General features: G+C 67.8%; 4 protein-coding genes across 4 annotated transcripts in view; 2 read left to right on the top strand and 2 right to left on the bottom strand.

Annotated features, from left to right (window-relative positions):
* Window positions 1-4329: 4329 nt before the first annotated feature.
* On the bottom strand, window positions 4330-5693 carry CHLNCDRAFT_22355 (hypothetical protein; the record flags this gene model as incomplete). Its single annotated transcript, XM_005848202.1, has 4 exons — window positions 4330-4435; window positions 4941-5128; window positions 5316-5485; window positions 5582-5693. 4 exons carry the CDS (start codon window positions 5691-5693, stop codon window positions 4330-4332), a joined length of 576 nt encoding a protein of 191 aa, XP_005848264.1.
* A 239-nt stretch (window positions 5694-5932) lies between these two features.
* CHLNCDRAFT_144853 (hypothetical protein) lies at window positions 5933-9280 on the top strand (the record flags this gene model as incomplete). Its single annotated transcript, XM_005848403.1, has 10 exons — window positions 5933-6052; window positions 6211-6356; window positions 6513-6641; window positions 6803-7346; window positions 7562-7739; window positions 7926-8066; window positions 8265-8391; window positions 8559-8682; window positions 8900-8962; window positions 9107-9280. The coding sequence occupies 10 exons, from the start codon at window positions 5933-5935 to the stop codon at window positions 9278-9280; spliced, it is 1746 nt and encodes a 581-aa protein (XP_005848465.1).
* A 126-nt stretch (window positions 9281-9406) lies between these two features.
* Window positions 9407-14081, bottom strand: CHLNCDRAFT_57611 (hypothetical protein). The gene is made up of 12 exons (XM_005848201.1): window positions 13724-14081; window positions 13514-13607; window positions 13194-13303; window positions 12842-12973; window positions 12452-12577; window positions 12120-12251; window positions 11817-11923; window positions 11433-11601; window positions 10960-11071; window positions 10584-10717; window positions 10011-10412; window positions 9407-9790 (listed from the first exon to the last, which is right to left on the bottom strand). The coding sequence occupies exons 1-12, from the start codon at window positions 13871-13873 to the stop codon at window positions 9722-9724; spliced, it is 1737 nt and encodes a 578-aa protein (XP_005848263.1). The 5' UTR covers window positions 13874-14081; the 3' UTR covers window positions 9407-9721.
* A 487-nt stretch (window positions 14082-14568) lies between these two features.
* Window positions 14569-15473, top strand: part of CHLNCDRAFT_10178 (hypothetical protein) — a gene marked incomplete at both ends in the record, with an annotated part of 2750 nt that continues 1845 nt past the window's right edge. The window contains 4 exons of the mRNA XM_005848402.1: window positions 14569-14599; window positions 14748-14847; window positions 15072-15124; window positions 15386-15441. Coding sequence (XP_005848464.1) covers window positions 14569-14599; window positions 14748-14847; window positions 15072-15124; window positions 15386-15441 — 240 coding nt within the window. The remainder of the gene's footprint in view (window positions 14600-14747; window positions 14848-15071; window positions 15125-15385; window positions 15442-15473) is intronic.

Below are 15473 nucleotides of genomic sequence, written 5' to 3'. Positions count from 1 at the left end.
TCCCTGATGCCTGCAGGCAGCCCAGCGCCTGCCCCGCTTCAGTCAAGAAAAAAACCGGCCCTGCGTTTTTTCCCCGGCGATACCTCCGCCCGCTATTGGCCGCAGGTGGATGGTGGGCAGATGGGGATGGTGTGTGGCCACCCGCTTCCTGCCGCCTGTGCTGAGCGTCGGTGGCCATACGGAGCTGCGGCACACGCGCACCACCCCCACTTGATTGGCTGCCGCCTGCAGACGGGGGTGGTGGCCCAACTGGAGTGCGGCGTGCTGTCCGAGGGTGCCTGCCAGGGCATCATCAAGGGCATGCAGCTGGTTTTGATTGCCGTGCGCATGGTGAACGTTGGCGACCCCAGCTTCACAGCTGTGGAGAGCTTCATACTGGGTGCGCCTGCCAGGCTGCCCTGCCCGCCCGCCTGTCCCGCCGCCACGGCTGCCATATTACCAAATGGCGACCTGTGTGGGGGACGACTCGAGTGCGTGCCTGGCCACCGCTTCCTGCACACACCTCCCGCCGCCTCCGTGCAGATCAGTTCCTGCCCACTTTCTTCGCCTTCAAGGCGCGCACAGCGAGCGGCCACCTGCTGGCGAGGCCCGCATACGACGCACTGGATCGCAGTTTTACAGTGCAGAGCGGGATCTTGGAGTCGCTGTCCAGGTGGACAGTGGTGGACACCCTGCTGGCAAATCAGGCCAGGAAGATGGGATGGCCGGTGCCTGACGACGTGCAGGACCGCCTGAATGTGGTGAGTGGCTCCCTACGGCCGGCAGGCAGCCTCCCGCCCACATCTGCAGCTGATGCTGATGCTGCGCGGCACCCCCGCTCTCGCCCGCAGCACGTGTCCTGCATACCACTCGCAGGCACTGCTGCTTCGCACCACTCCCCTGCTATGCTTGAAACTGCATCCCTGCCGCCTCCCTTGCTGTGCCGCTGCAGCGCCAGCGGCGCAGGGATCAAAACTCTGTGGTGTTTGGCTACTCGCCATGGCCAGAGGAGGTGCGGCTGAGCGGGTGTGGGGCTGCTGGGTACAAGGAGGTGCCACAGGGGGGCGGCGTGGCCCCTCTTGTCTTGAGCTGTGTGGCGCTGTGCCGGCTAGCAGGCACGCTTTCAGCTGGCCTCTTGCTTCCGCCCTGTGCTCTCACTCCGGGTTGCAGGACCCGCCCGCCGGCGGCGATGCCATCGACATGGATGCCATCGTCAACGCCGAGCACCCCAGGCGGGCCTTCGAGATGTCGCAGCGCCTGTGGCGGGCGGCGCAGGAGGAGGGGGATGCGGCGGCAGCGGCGCAGCTGAGCCACGCCGCGGCGGTGGATCTCAGCGCTTTTTCCCTGCTGTCTTTGCACTGATGAGTTATTGTTCTATGCCAGCATCGGCTCACCCTGAGCCAACCAGCCTGGCAGCAGCGGTTGGCCGCACTGCGCTGGCCGGGGAGGCGGCGTCACAGTTTGCTTAGCGCACTTCAACCTTTGTAACCGGACGGCATTCCCAGGCGTCGGTGGGGCTGTGGCGGTTGGCTCCTGCCTGGGCCCCACACCGCCAGTCCTGCCACATCATATGGGCTGCAGCATGCCGACGCCTGCACTCCCTACACGGCCCTGCAGCTCAACATGCCCCCCCTCTGGCGTGCTTTCAAGAGGACTTACATTGTCTGCAGCACCTGGCATGGACTGCTGCCGCGATGGCAGCACGGGGGAGGAGAGCAGCTCCGGCGGCGGAACCGGCCAGCCCAGGGGCCAAGCCGGCAGGTGAAGCAACGGCAGCCCAGCCAGCACCCGGCCACGGTTGCTCGTGGGTTTGCTGGGTGCCTGACTCAGCCGCCAGGCACAAACGACGGGCAAGCCATGCAAAGCGGCCAGCCAGGCGGGAGTGATGTGGCGGCGCCCATGCAGCCTCATCTCGGCTCCCGACGCGCCTGCCCGCTCCTGTCTGCACTGCGCATCCCCGTAACATCGTCCTCAGCTGCTGCGGGCTTGTGTTGGCGGTGCTCGGCAGCAGATACATCGCCTTCGCCCAGTTTTGCGCGGCGCAGCAGAATGGCAGACCCCCAGGACAGCAGCACGAGCACCTCTCGGTCAGTCACGCCTTTGCAGACGGTGGGAGCGGGCGCTCTCTCGCTTGGTGTCGGGGCCCTCGCTGGGTTCTCCTCCCACTACCTAGGTGAATAACGAACAGGTGGACATCATAAATCGCTAATGGGGCCACGCGGGAGTTGCAGGGGGCGGCGGGAGTGCGGCGGCCGATCCTTGGCGGCGTGCTCTTCACTGCGCTCTTTGCAGGCACGGCCAAGCAGCTGGCGGAGGATGGCGTGGACCCCAGGGCGCGGCTCAAGTTTCTGCCGATTGCGGTGAGAAGCTGCGCCGAGAGGAGCAGCAGCTCAGCTGTTGCAACCTGTGCACGCCATGCGCCCGGCAGCCGGCAGACGCGCTGCCGTCACATGCCTGCGCCTCCTCGCTGCTGCAGGCCAAGGCGCTGGCAGCGGCCAGCGTGATGTGTGCCGGGCTGGGGGTGCTGGCGGTGGCGGCCTGGAAGCTGGCGGGGATGCAGTACAAGGAGATAGCAGAGGTGGCCAGCTGGCAGGACGCGGTGGCGCTGGCTAAGCAGCAGCGGGTGAGGCGGGTGGGAGTGTGCCCGGGCTGTGCTGACCCTGCATTTCCCCCGGTTTGCTCGCCGGTGTTGCACAGAAAGGTTGCTCCTGTTGCTGGCTGATGCCCATCCCGGCTGCTGGCCCTGCCTGGCTCTGTGTGCACAGGACGTTGTGCAGCAGGAGTTCCACAAGCAGCTGTACAACACGCAAGAGGAGGCGCCAGATGGGAAGTGAGCGCACGCACACGCATGCGGCTCGCACGCCCGAAGTTTTGCCTGATCCGGGATAGCCCATCCGTTTTTCTGTTGTTTTCCTTTCCCGTTGTACCCACAATGATTCAATGTACTTCTGCACTGCTCTAGCTGTTTAGCTGCTGCTGCTACTCGCTTCTGCTGTTTTGCTGCTCTCTCGTTGGCAATTTACAACGGTTCAATTTTGTTCATATTAATGAATGTATTGCGCCTCAAATCAAGTTTCCAGGGTTTGGGGGGTGGTGAAGACCACCGGGTGCCTGCAAGAGTGGCGCAAAAGAGGGCGCAATTTTCACAGACGGGCACATGCACGCACATTGGGCTTGCCTGCTCTCCTCTGCCGTCTCCTGCCGCCATGCCGCCGAACTGGGAGCTGGCTGTGGCACACCTGCCTGCCGCTCAGTAGCACACTCCCCAGGCTGCCGCAGCCCTCTGCTTCATCGCCCAGCTAAACTGCAAGATGCTGCATCAGAGCCTGCCTGCTGTGCCTGCAAAGCATGCCGCCATTGGGAGAACACTCACCAATGACGTCATGGTTGACAGGGCCTTGGAAACAAACTGCTGTGTTGCGCAGGCCTCGGGCACAGCATCCCCACAGCACCGCCGAGACAGGCCTGCGGCCACCCCCCAAAAGCTGACCCATACAACTGCGATCTTGGGCCGGGGTTCAGCCTGCCGCTTTCTACACGCTGCCCGAGCAGTGCAATGCCACAGAGAGCTGAACCAGCAGCCGCTGGCAGCCGGCAGTCAGCTGCAGCGCGCAAGCGGCAACTTGAGGGCTGCAGGCAGCTGCGGCGCCGGGGTCAGCCTGCACCTGCACACAGGGGCAGCACAGCGGTCAGCAGCGCAGGGCAGCTTGCCTGCCTGCTGATGTCTGGGCTGTGCTGTGGTGGATTGCCTGGCGCATGCCCCATAACTGGCTTGTGCTGGAAGGATACTGCCACACTGGAACAATACTGGCTTGTGCTGGAGCAATACTGTCACAGCTGAGCTGTGGGGCTAGCAGCTGGAGCATGTTGATGCTGAGGGCTGGGCTGCCAGCCTGCCTGCCAATCTGTCGCGATTACACAAGCACAGAGCTCTGCACGCTGCCTTGCCCTGTCCCGGCGCTGCTTGCCCAGCGCCCTGCTTGGCAGGAAAAAACGGGCAGGCTGGGAACACACACACACACACAAACTGTCGGCCTGGCTCAGGAGGTGGCTGGCCAGCTGGTCAGCTGCCGGCTCTGCGTCTGCTCTGCTCCTCCCGGGCTCTTCTGAGCCCTGCAAGCCTGCCGGCTGGTTGCTGGATGGCTCGGAGAGCCTTGAGCCTACCGGCGATCGTAGGGCCCGGCACCGCGGCGGTCAGCGTGGCCGCGCTCGGCACCGTAGCCCCTGCAGGCAGGCAGGCAGGCAGGCAGGCAGGCAGGCAGGCAGGCAGGCAGGCAAGGTGTCAGGCATGCTCTGCATGCGCTGGGCGGCAGGGTGCAGGACACGGCATGGTCTCCCAGGCGCATCCCATCACCCCCCCCAGCGCATCCCTGCAACGCCCCACCTATCGTCGTAGCCGCCTCCGCCGCCGTAGCCACCGCCGCCACGCTGGTCGTAGCCGGCGCCGTAGCCGGCGCTGGCGCCGTAGCCGCCGCCGCCGCCGCCGCCGCCGTAGCCGCCATAGTCGTACCCTGCAGTCGCTACGATGGGGGCGGGCCAGGCCAGGGACGGCAGGGGTGGTGAGAATGCGGAAACCAAACAGCGGCACACTCGGCCAGGCGAGGCCAGCTCGACTGTTGTGCCTCAATAGGGCCGGGGGAGGGCCGCGCAGAGGAGGTCGCTTGGCCTGGGCGCCGCGGGCGAACCACTCACCTCCGTAGCCACCCCTCTGGTCGTAGCCGCCATACCCGCCGCGCTGGTCGTAGCCGCCGCCATACCCCCTGCTGTCGTAGCCTGCGGCAGCCACAGTAGAAGCAGCGGCGACGACTGCAGTTTGTTGCAGCATGAGCGTGCATGTGGGCTGCTTGTGAGTGGCTGGAGCGGCAAGGGTGTGGCCTGGACACAGCAGCCAGCCAGCCTGCACAGAGCTAGGGCCAGGGTCTGGCACCCAGCAGGCAGGCAGCTACAGGCACAGAGAGAACGCACCGCCGCCGCCGTAGCCGCCGCCGCCGCCGCGGTAATAGTCATCACGGCCGTAGCCGCCGCCGCCGCCACGGTAGTAGTCCTCGCGGCCGCCATAGCCCCCGCGGTCGCTGCGGCCGTAACCGCCACCGCCGTAGCCGCCGCCGCCGCCACCCCTATAGAGGGGACCGGTTGAGGAAACGCGAGGCTTAGGTGGGTGCTAGCCACGCGCATGCTGCACCAGCAGACGGCAGCGGCGCCCAGGCTAAGCACCTGAACCGCTGCACCCCAGGCACCCACCTGTAGCCGCCCACGCGGCCGGCCTCGCGCGGCACGAACTGGCCCTTGCGCAGCGCGTCGGCGGGTGTGCCCGGCGCCGTCTCGGCCTGCGGCACCGCCCTGGTCACCGAGATGCGGCGGCCGTCCACCTCCGTGTTGTGCATCGCCTCGATGGCGGCGTCCTGGTCGCGTTTGTCGCCGAACATCACGAAGCCAAAGCCGCGGCTGCGGCCCGTCATCTTGTCCATCATCACCACGGCGTCGGTGGGGTTGAACTCGGCGAAGGCTGCACGGAGGGCACGTCCCGGGCCAATTGATCGAGCGGGAACCCCAAGAGAGCGGGCCTACGCGCTACCCCCCGCTGATCTCCCCCGGCGCTCACCCTCCCGGAGCTTGTGGTCGTCCAGGTGCCAGGAGATGCCTCCCACGAAGCACTTGTGCTGCTGCACAGGGGCAGGCTCGCGGCTGGAGCGCTCCTCGCGCTCCTCGTTCATCGGCGCATCGCGCACCTCGCGCTCTCTGCCCTCGTCAGCAGACATGGTTGGTGTGTTGTGCGGGCTGCCGGGGGCACGCCCGGCCTTCTGGGGTGGACCTGTACTGCATCCGAGGCGGGACGGAGGCTGGGCAGGGTCGAAACCCGCGCACGGGCACTGGAAACGGTGCATCTCGATCTGCCGATTCCAATTGAGGGGCACAGAGGGGCTACCCAATAGCCGCTGCCGTTGCAAACGCAATGCGGGGCCTGCGGGTTGCTGCGGGCTGGCTGCGGCGCGGAAAGGCAGCTTGGAGCATCGCAGAGGACGCATGTGCCCGCTGCTACAGCACCGCGCTGCCCGACAGCCTGCTGCCAGTGGTGCGCGCCGCCGCTGCCGCCGCCGCCCGCCCGCCACCTTTTGTCCCACTCCAGCCCTGGACTGCGCTGCTGGCCTGGGCTCAGCGCAAGGCACATGGCATCCATGTAGACCTCTGGCTGCATGCTCAGGCTGCTCCGCCCAGCCCTGCCATACCCAGGTGGCCATCATCGGCCGTCCCAACGTCGGCAAGTCTGCCCTGTTCAACCGCCTGGTGCGGCGGCGGGAGGCCGTGGTGCACGACACGCCCGGCGGCCACGTCACGCGGGACTACCAGGAGGGAGTGGCCCGCCTGGCAGACCTGCGGTGCGCTTGCGGGGCGGCCTCCGGAGCGCGGGCGCGGGCGCTTTGCTCCGCGGGGCTGAACCGCGGCGTGCGCGCCCAAAGGCACGGCCAGCGGCGTGCCCCCGACCCCGGCAGGTATCATACAGTGTATCAGGCATCCCTGCTCCTGCTCTGCAGGTTTCGGGTGATCGACACCTCGGGTCTGGAGCCCTTCCTGCCTGGGGACTCGATCCAGGCGCGTGCCACCGTGCTCACCGCCACCGTGCTCGCCCGCTCCGACATTGCGCTGTTCCTCGTCGACGGCAGGTGGGGCGGGCTGGGCTGGGGGGCTCGGATACGCGGCTGGGTCGAGGCCAGGGGCTGCTGGATGGGCTGTACCGCCGCCTGGGTGTGTGCTGGTGCAGTCTCACAGCTGGGGAATATCGTGACCCTCGCTGCCCCGCCTTTGCCTTCCCGCCTGCCTGCAGCACCGGCACGCTGCCAGCAGATGAGGAGTTGGCGCGATGGCTGCGCAAGACGGTGGTGGGGCCGGGCGCGACCGGCCCCGCCGCCCGCAGCTGCGCCGTGCTGCTGGCAGCCAACAAGTGCGAGCGGCGGGGCGGCGGCGGGGCGGCCGCGGTGGCTGCCGCGGTGGCGGAAAGCATGCGGCTGGGGCTTGGGGAGCCTGTGGCCCTGTCTGCAATGACTGGAGAGGGCATGACCGACCTGTATGCGGCGCTGCAGCCGCTGCTGGACCCACTCACCGAGGCGCGGCGGGCGGCGGTGCAGCAAATAGAGGCCCCCAGCGGCAGCGGCAGCACGGACATCGCCGGCTACAGCAGCAGTGACGGCAGCGACGGCATCAGCGGCATGGCAGCGGCGGCGGCCCCGCGGGGGCTCGGCGGGCAAGGGGCGGCGGTGCAGCAGCAGGCGGGGGGCGGGGAGTGGGGGAAGGAGGACCCGAAGACTAGCAACAGCGGCGGCGGCAGCAGCGTGCCGTTGAGAATAGCCATCATGGGCCTTCCCAATGTGGTGAGTGTCTGCCCTCCAGCCTGCGGAAGGTATTCGCTCACTGCCTGCACACTCGGCATGCATCCGGGGCTGCCAGCGCCCGCTGGCCTCCCTCGTCTGGGCCCCCACGGCGGCGGCCCCTTGCCGTCTTCCCTGCCCACCTTGGCGTGGAAAGCCACACCCGCCAAGCGTTGCAGCATGGCTCTGCGCGTGCCGCCCCCTCTCCCACCCCACAGGGCAAGTCCACTCTGGCCAACTGGCTGCTTGGGTCGGAGCGGTGCCTGACGGGGCCCGAGCCGGGGCTGACACGGGACGCCATCAAGGAGCGCATAGAGTGGGAGGGGCAGGAGGTGGAGCTGGTGGACACGGCGGGCTGGATCAGGCGCACCAAGCTGGCTAATTATGACGAGTCGGGTGGGCAGGGGGTGGGGGCAGGGTGAGAGGTCCCCTGTGAGCCTCTGCAGGGCAGTTATGGCAGGGCGGCGCTGGCTTGCGCGGCGTGCGTCGTGTGGAGCCGTGGGCAGAATGGTGCGCCGGCAGAAGCTGACGAGGTGTGCCCGGCCTGCGCACGCCCCCCTGTGCCCTGCCGCTTGCTTGCAGGCGGCGCGGTGGCGCAGCAGACGGTGGCTGAGGCGCGCGGCGTGATGCAGTTCGTGCATGCCGTGGCGCTGCTGGTGGACGCGGCGCGCTGCCTCGAGCTGGGGCAGGGGCTGACGCACCGAGAAATCACGCTTGCATCGGGTGGCTGTTCTGTTCTGTTCTGTGCTGTGCTGTGCTGTGCTGGGTCTGTGCTGGCCTGTGCTGCACGCCTACTCTGTGCTGCCCTGTGCTGCCCTGTGCTGCCCTGCCCTGCACGCCTACTCGCCTCGTGTCCGTAAACCTCCCACCTATCTTCACCCCCCATGCCCCACCGCGCCTGCCTGCCTGCCTGCCTGCCAGATGTGGTGGCGGAGGGTCGCCTGCTGCTCATCGTGGCCAACAAGCTGGATACGCTGACGCCCGCCAAGCGCCAGCACGCGATGCGCCTGGTGCGGGAGGCTGTAGAGGACAACCTGCCGGACGTCAGGTGAGCGGCCAGGAGGGGTGGGCAGGCACTGTGCAGGAGGCGGTGTTTGGCTGCCGGAGCATGCGTCTGCCGCCCGATGGCGTGCCGGCCAGTCGCTGCGTGGCCTCGCCTTGCCTGCCCGTGCCGGCCCACCTCCTCGCCCTGCTGCTCCCTCCCGCTCCCCGCAGCGGCGTCCCCATCATCGGCATGTCGGCGATGACTGGGGAGGGCGTGGGCATGCTGCTGCCGGCTGCCGCCGCCATGTATCGGCGGTGGAACCAGCGCGTGCCCACCTCTCACCTCAACCGCTGGGTGGAGAAGGCAAGCCGCCACGCGCCTGCCTCTCGCCCACTTGCTGCCGAGCTGGGTTCGACTCTGTGGCTGCTTTCGTGCTGCACAAGGAGCTGCCTGTTTGGCACTATGCCTCCTCAAACACATCCCTGCTTGATCACCCGCGCGTGCCTGCTTGACCACGCGTGCCAGTGTTTCCTGACCATGTGCCTCCTGTGTGGGCTGCCGGCTGCCGCAGAAAGCTGCAGAGTACCAGGTGGGGGGCGGGCAGGTGCTGAACCGCATAACATACATCTCGCAGGTGCGCCGTTGTGGCGCCTCCACTGCAGCATAGTTGCCCCGCCTGCCTTCCTGCCTGCCTGCCTGCAGCAGACCGTTTGGTCGCGCCGCATCGAGCACCCCCTGCACTTGGTGTGAAGCGTGTAGCGGTTGGTGCTTGTTGCAGGTCAAGGCGCGGCCGCCCACCTTTGTGGCCTGGGTCAGCGGCAGCACGGCGCTCTCCGCCCCCTCCCAGCGCTTTGTGGCGGCGCAGATCCGCAAGGAGTTTGGTTTTGGAGGCGTGCCCATCCGCATCGCCGTGCGGCTCAAGCAGCCGCGGCGGCAGAAGCGCGCCAGATGACGGCATCGCTCGCTGCTCAGTGCGGCACCTGGCAACGGCCGCTGCTGCCATTGCTGAGGCTGACATGTGCGTTTGTGCTGCTGCTATGCCGCACCCTCACTTGTGCCTGCTGAGTGTGACTTGTTTGAATGCTCACATGGAAGCTGTCTGCTGCGCATGGGAGCGGAAAATTTGGGCAGTGCTCCAAGTGCACCCAAGCACCAGCAAATGCTAGCAGGAAATTGACAAAATGAGCGGGGGAGGAGAAGCAGCGACGCAAAACTAGGGGAAAACTGCACACTAAGGGAGGTGGGGAGAGCACAGGGTGGCAGGGGCTGGGAAAAGCTGCCTGGCACATGTGGGCGCAGGGCTTGGTGCAACCATGGGGGGCTGCTGATGCGGCGGTCGCCGCCGTGGCTGCAGCCGAGGGCTGCTGGTGGGGTGGTGTGCACGCCTGGGGCCCTACAGCCGCAGCACGGACAGCATGGAGCTGCAGGTGTCCATGAAGAGGAAGAGGTCGCCAGAGAGGCGCTGCAGCAGGGGATGGGGCAGAGGGCACAGGTGGGCGGGTGAGCGCGGGCAATGGCCATCCTGGGTGGGTTGTACATGGCGGAGCGCACGCGGCGAGGCTGGCGGCGCCGCGGATTCCGGCACCGGGAGGGCCACGCAGGCGGCGTGCTGGCATCGCTGAGCTGGCTGTGCTGATGTGGCGCATGCTGATGTGGCGTATGCTGAGCTGACGCATGCTGACCTGGAAGTCCAGCGAGTACTCCCCATCCCTCATCTTGTACAGCTGGGCCTCAAACTTGACCTCGCGCTCCTGCGCCGCCGCCTCGGCCGCGGCCGCCGCGCCCGACGGCCGCCGCACGCCGGGCGCCACGCCGTCCATGCGAGCGTCATCTGCTGCCACGGCCATGGAGAGCGGGCCGCCGCCTGCGGCCTGGGAGGGCGAGGGGTCGTCGAGAGCCATGCCGTCGTCAGACGCCACGCCGCTGAGCTGCCGGCTGAGCGCCGCCTGCGAGCCGCTGCCGCCGCCGCCGTCCATGTCGCCGGGCGGCGGCGCGCGCAGGCGCAGCATGGCGCGGCACTTGAGGTTGTAGGGCCCGTTTTTCTTCCACGCCACCCCGCAGTACTGCAGCGTGCGGTACAATTCCTGCAGCACAGTCGGGCAGTACACCCGGCAGCTAGTGAGACGGTGAGACACGGCAGGAGGGGAGGGATGCCTGCATGCCTGCACCGCTGCATGTACCCTCGCTGCTGCCTAGGGAGACTCATACTCTCACTACAGGCGGGGCCGGGGCTGTCGCTGCCTGTGCTGCTGTACTGCTGTACTGCTGCTTGCCTGCATGATGCTGGACGGGTGCGCCCTGGAGCTGAGGCCCAGGCGCCAGCGCCGCTCCACCACCAAGCGCGGCGCGGGCTGCAGGCTGGTGTTGCTGCGGCTGGTGGCCATCATGCCTGCAGGCACCGGCCAGGCAGGGCAGGATGGGTAACACAACGTGGGCATGGCGGCAGACCAGCGCCAGTAGAGTGACTGGCTGCGGCAGCTGCACTTGGGCCGCTGCCGGGGTGCCGGCAGCGCGGCGACGTGAGGCCAGGTCCGCATCTGATCGCCTCCCAACCGTGCCCCAGCCCAGCCAAACCCAAGCCAACCCAGCCAAGCCAAACTCAGCCACCCCATCCTCCCACCCCAGCCTCACCCGAGGGGTACTGCAGCGCGGCATCTGTCGCCTCCGTCATCTCCTCTTTGAGGTAGGCGGAGGAGGGCATGCGGCGGCGGTTGTCGGCCATCAGGTAGTAAGCCACCGAGGCCTGCAGGAGGAGGGAGGGAGGGAGGGGCAGGCGAGTGAGTGAGGAAGAGCTGTGAGCAGGAGAGGGATGGAGGGGTGGAGGGAAGGAGGGTTGAGCAGGTGGGGGGAGTAGAGAGGGAGGGAGGGTTGCGAGCACGAGGCCGAGGGGCTGAGGAATGCCCAAGGTGGGCGGGTGGACAGCAGAGCCCGGCAGGCCACAAGGCGCACACAGGTCCCAGGGCGCGCCCAGCAGCCCGCCCCTCGCGCAGCCGCCCAGCTCTGCCCCAGCCCGCCTGCCCGCACCGCCCGGGACCGCTTGCCACCCGCCAGCCCCGCCTCCACCAGCCCCACTGCCAGCCACCCGCCTCGGCCCACACCCCCACCTTGTTCTGCTGCCGCGTCTTGAGGCTCTCCGCCACAAAGTCGCGGGAGAAGCCCAGGCGCACCACCTCCCTCACAATGTCCTCGTCCACGTGCGTCCCCGCCGCCACCGGGTCGGCTTGCATGACCGCCAGGTAGCGCGGCAGGTGCACCGTGAACCAGGGGTGCTGCCTGTGGGAGGGGGGGTGGTGTGGGTGGGAGGGTGGGTGATGAGAAGGCTGAGGGTGAGGGGGGTGGGTGGTGAGGTGGCTGAGGGTGAGTTTTGGAGGGTGAGGCAGCTGGGGCGATCAGGGGTTTGTGGCAGTGCAATGGCGGGTGGGGCGCAGGCGGCTGTGTTGCTGCTGGGAAGTGGCAGGCAGGCAGGTGGCGGCGGCGGCGCGGCGTACCTGATCTCAGGGATGGTGATGCGCTTCAGCGGGTCCACCAGGAGCATGCGCGGGATGAGGTCCCGCGCCCCCGGGCTCAGGTGGCTGGGCAGCGTGTAGATGCCTCCCTGCCAGCACGCGGGAGCGCACACACACACCAGACTGTCGGGTGCAGCCCCGGCGGCACGCCATGCAAGCCACGCACTCGGCGGTCACGCACACCCAGCCGCCCGTTCGCGTCCACATTGCCGCATTGCTACTACCTCCACCCCTGCGCCCCTCCCTCGCTGCCTCCTTGCCGCGCGTCTCCCACCCAGCCCCCACCTTGATCTTCTTGAACAGGTTTGGGATGTTCTCGTCGTCAAAGGGCAGCGAGCCGCACAGCAGCGCGTACAGGATCACGCCGCAGGACCACACATCCACCTCGGGCCCCGCATACAGCCGCCCAGAGATGACCTGCAGCGCAGAAGGGGTGCGGTCCAGAGGGTCCAGACTCAGCCACCCATGCGGCCGCATCTCACGTCAGCAGGTGCAGCCACGGCGGGCGGCTGTGGACACCCCACCAGCCATCCTCGCCTCCCATCACCCAGCCTCACCCCACCCCACCAACCACACGCTCGCACCGCCGCCCGGCGCCGCCCAAAACGCGCGCCCACCTCTGGCGCCGCGTAGTTTGGGCTGCCGCAGGAGGTCTTGAGGAAGTGCCCGTCGCGCATGACGTTGGACAGCCCAAAGTCGGCGATCTTCACATTCATCTTGCTGTCCAGCAGCAGGTTCTCGGGCTGCGCAGGGGGTGACGCGGGCAGGGGCAGGGGCGCACGCGTGTGGGGCGGGTTCCCGTCGGCAACCCAGCGGCTGCCTTACACTGCAGCCAAACCCCACTGGCAGCGCCCAGTGTCCGGGCCCCCCCAGCTGGAGGCCGGCGTCCCATACCCACACCCAAGCCCAGGGCAGCATTGGATCCTGCAAACACCCACAACACCCACCCACCCACACCCACACCCACATCCACCCACACACATGCGCACACACACCCAGGCGCCCACCTTGAGGTCCCTGTGCACCACCATGTTCCTGTGGCAGTACTCCACCCCCGAGATGATCTGCTGGAAGAAGTGGCGCGCCTCGTCCTCCAGCAGCCGCCCCTTCTCTACAATGTAGTCAAAGAGCTCGCCCGCCTGCTTGGGTGTGTGGGTGGGCAGGGGAGAGAGGAGGCGCGTGGGCAGGGGGCGAGGAGATGGAGTATCGAGCGATGCGCGCAATGGTGCATTTGGTGGGCAGACCGCGGCAGAGCCCGACCGGCTTGCGGGGTGGCGGGCGCATGGGCATCCCCGACCGGTGCGACCACCTGTGCTCCGGCATGCTGCGCCTGCCGTGCCTGCTGTGCGCGCTGCCCACCTTGACATACTCCATGACTACGTAGATGTCGTTGGGCGTCTCCACCACCTCGTACAGTCGGATGATGTGGGGGTGCATGAAGAGGCGCAGGATCTTGATCTCCCGCCGCACTGCGGGCAGCCACGCGGCACCGGCAGCAGGCGGGTCGGGCCCAGCAGCGGAAGGCCATGCCCCGCGGCGGCATGCAGCGGCTGCACGTGCTGGCTGCCTGGGCACGGCCGTCGAGCATGTGATGCCTGCCCCGGCCTGCCGTCAGGGGCTGTCGATGCCACCCAGCCGCCTGTGCCGGCCGCAGCCAGCGAGCCAGCCGAGCGCCTCACCCTTCTCCTCCATGTCCATCTGCTTGATCTTCTTGCGGTTCAGGATCTTGATGGCCACCTTGTGCCCCGTCAGGATGTGCTCAGCCACCTTGACCTGCTCCACAGCACAGGCAGGCACAGCGGTGGGCGTGGCGGTGGCGGTGGCGGCGGGCCAGCGGCTGGCGGCGGCGCAGCTCCCTTAGCGCGTCGCTGGCGGCCGGCCGGCCACACCTTGCCAAACGAGCCGATGCCCAGCGTCTTGCCCAGCCGGTAGTTTTGCAGGAAGAACTCGGCCGACTGGGAGGTGAAGCCTTGGTTGGCGGCCTGGCTGGCGGCGTAGGCCTGCGCTGCTGCGGCATCGCCGGGGCTGACGCTCGTCATGGCGGGCTAGCCTGGCTGCTGGAGGCGGGACCGGCCGCTGCTCCACCCCCCGCCAGCCGCGATGGCGCCCGGAGACGGGCTGTTGCGACCGCAGGGAGGTCTCGACACTGATGCAAGAGCCACAAAACGCAAAGGGAGCGCAGGAGCCGCTCCGCACTGTGGCGAGCCGAGCTTGTTGGGCAAGAGCAGCAAGGGGCGTGTCGTAGGCAGATGTAAAGGCGATCGTGCGATGCAGGGACGAACGGCATGCAGGAGCAGCTCCCAGGCTGCAGCTCAGGTGGCGGGACCTGCTGGCATGTCCAGCTCGACATGTGAATTTAGGGCCTGCCCTTCCTCGGGCATCACAACCAGTGCTCACGGCACATGATGCAGCAGGCACTGACGGCGAGGGCCTGTCCCAGCTGCGCTACCCCGCGGGGCCAGGCCGCCCTGGCCGCGGCGGGCCGTGCCCAGGTGCTTGCCGCAGCATGCTGGCCGTCAAGGTCGACTGTGTCCTGCGGTTGACTGCAGCAGTGTCCCCGCCACCCCGATCCAAAAGTTGGCCCCAGCAGCCTTCGCCCATGCCCATTGTCCAATGCCCCCATGCAGGCCCGTCCGTCCCGGCAACCGCTGCTTGTCCGCGCCGAGGCCCCTGCCGGCGCTGCCGCCCCCCGACCAGCGGTACTACCCCGCTGATCACCAAGAACACCAAGCGGATAGCCGACAACGTCACAGAGCTGATTGGAGGTGTGCGGCCTGGACTGCAGCGGGGTGGAGCCGTGTGGCCTGCGGCTGCCCAACTGGTGTGCATATTGTCCTCTGTCGTCGTCACTTCCGGCGGCACCGTTGAGGTCGTGTCCCGCGCCCCCGGGGCCACCCTCGTCGCCGTCCGCAGACACACCGCTCGTCTACCTGAACACCGTGACCAAGGGATGCGTGGCGCGAGTGGCGGCCAAGCTGGAGAGCTGCGAGCCATGCAGCAGCGTCAAGGACAGGTGCCTGGCCGGCACCTCTTTTGTGGGGCACGAGATGTGTCATGCGCGCGTGATTGGGGAGTGTTGCGCGCATGACTGGGGCAGGCAGTGACCCAGTCGTGCACGCATGACTGGGGTAGGCAGTGACCACTGCCCGCCTTGTGGCCTGCGTTGTCGCTCTGCATGCTGCAACTGCTGGTAGTTGTACCAGCGTGTGAGAGTCTGGAGGCGCATGCGTGCTGCAGGATTGGGCGCAACATGATTGAGGATGCGGAGAAGAAGGGCTTGATCCAGCCAGGTGGGTGGGCCACAGCGGGCAGCACACAGCGGGCTGGCTAGCTGCCGCCGCAGGCGGGAGCGCAAGCCCTTTGGAGGCGCTGACACCTCAGCGCCTGCAGCATGCAGCGGGGCCAGCCCTCTGTGCCGCCTGAACCACATGCATGGAGCGACAGCACTCGCCTGCTCCCGAGCGCAGCAGGCGCTGCCCTGCCCCGCCGCTGGCGTGCGCGGAGCTACCACCAAGTGCTGAGCCTCTCGCTGCTGCTTTCTGTCCTGGCAGGCGTCACCACCCTGGTTGAGCCCACCAGCGGCAACACCGGCATTGGGCTGGCCTTTGTGGCTGCCGCCAAGGGCTACAAGCTCATCCT

This window comes from Chlorella variabilis (assembly GCF_000147415.1).
Source record: "Chlorella variabilis unplaced genomic scaffold CHLNCscaffold_8, whole genome shotgun sequence".
In the NCBI taxonomy this organism is placed as follows: domain Eukaryota; kingdom Viridiplantae; phylum Chlorophyta; class Trebouxiophyceae; order Chlorellales; family Chlorellaceae; genus Chlorella; species Chlorella variabilis.
This window is presented reverse-complemented; position numbering and strand designations above follow the sequence as displayed.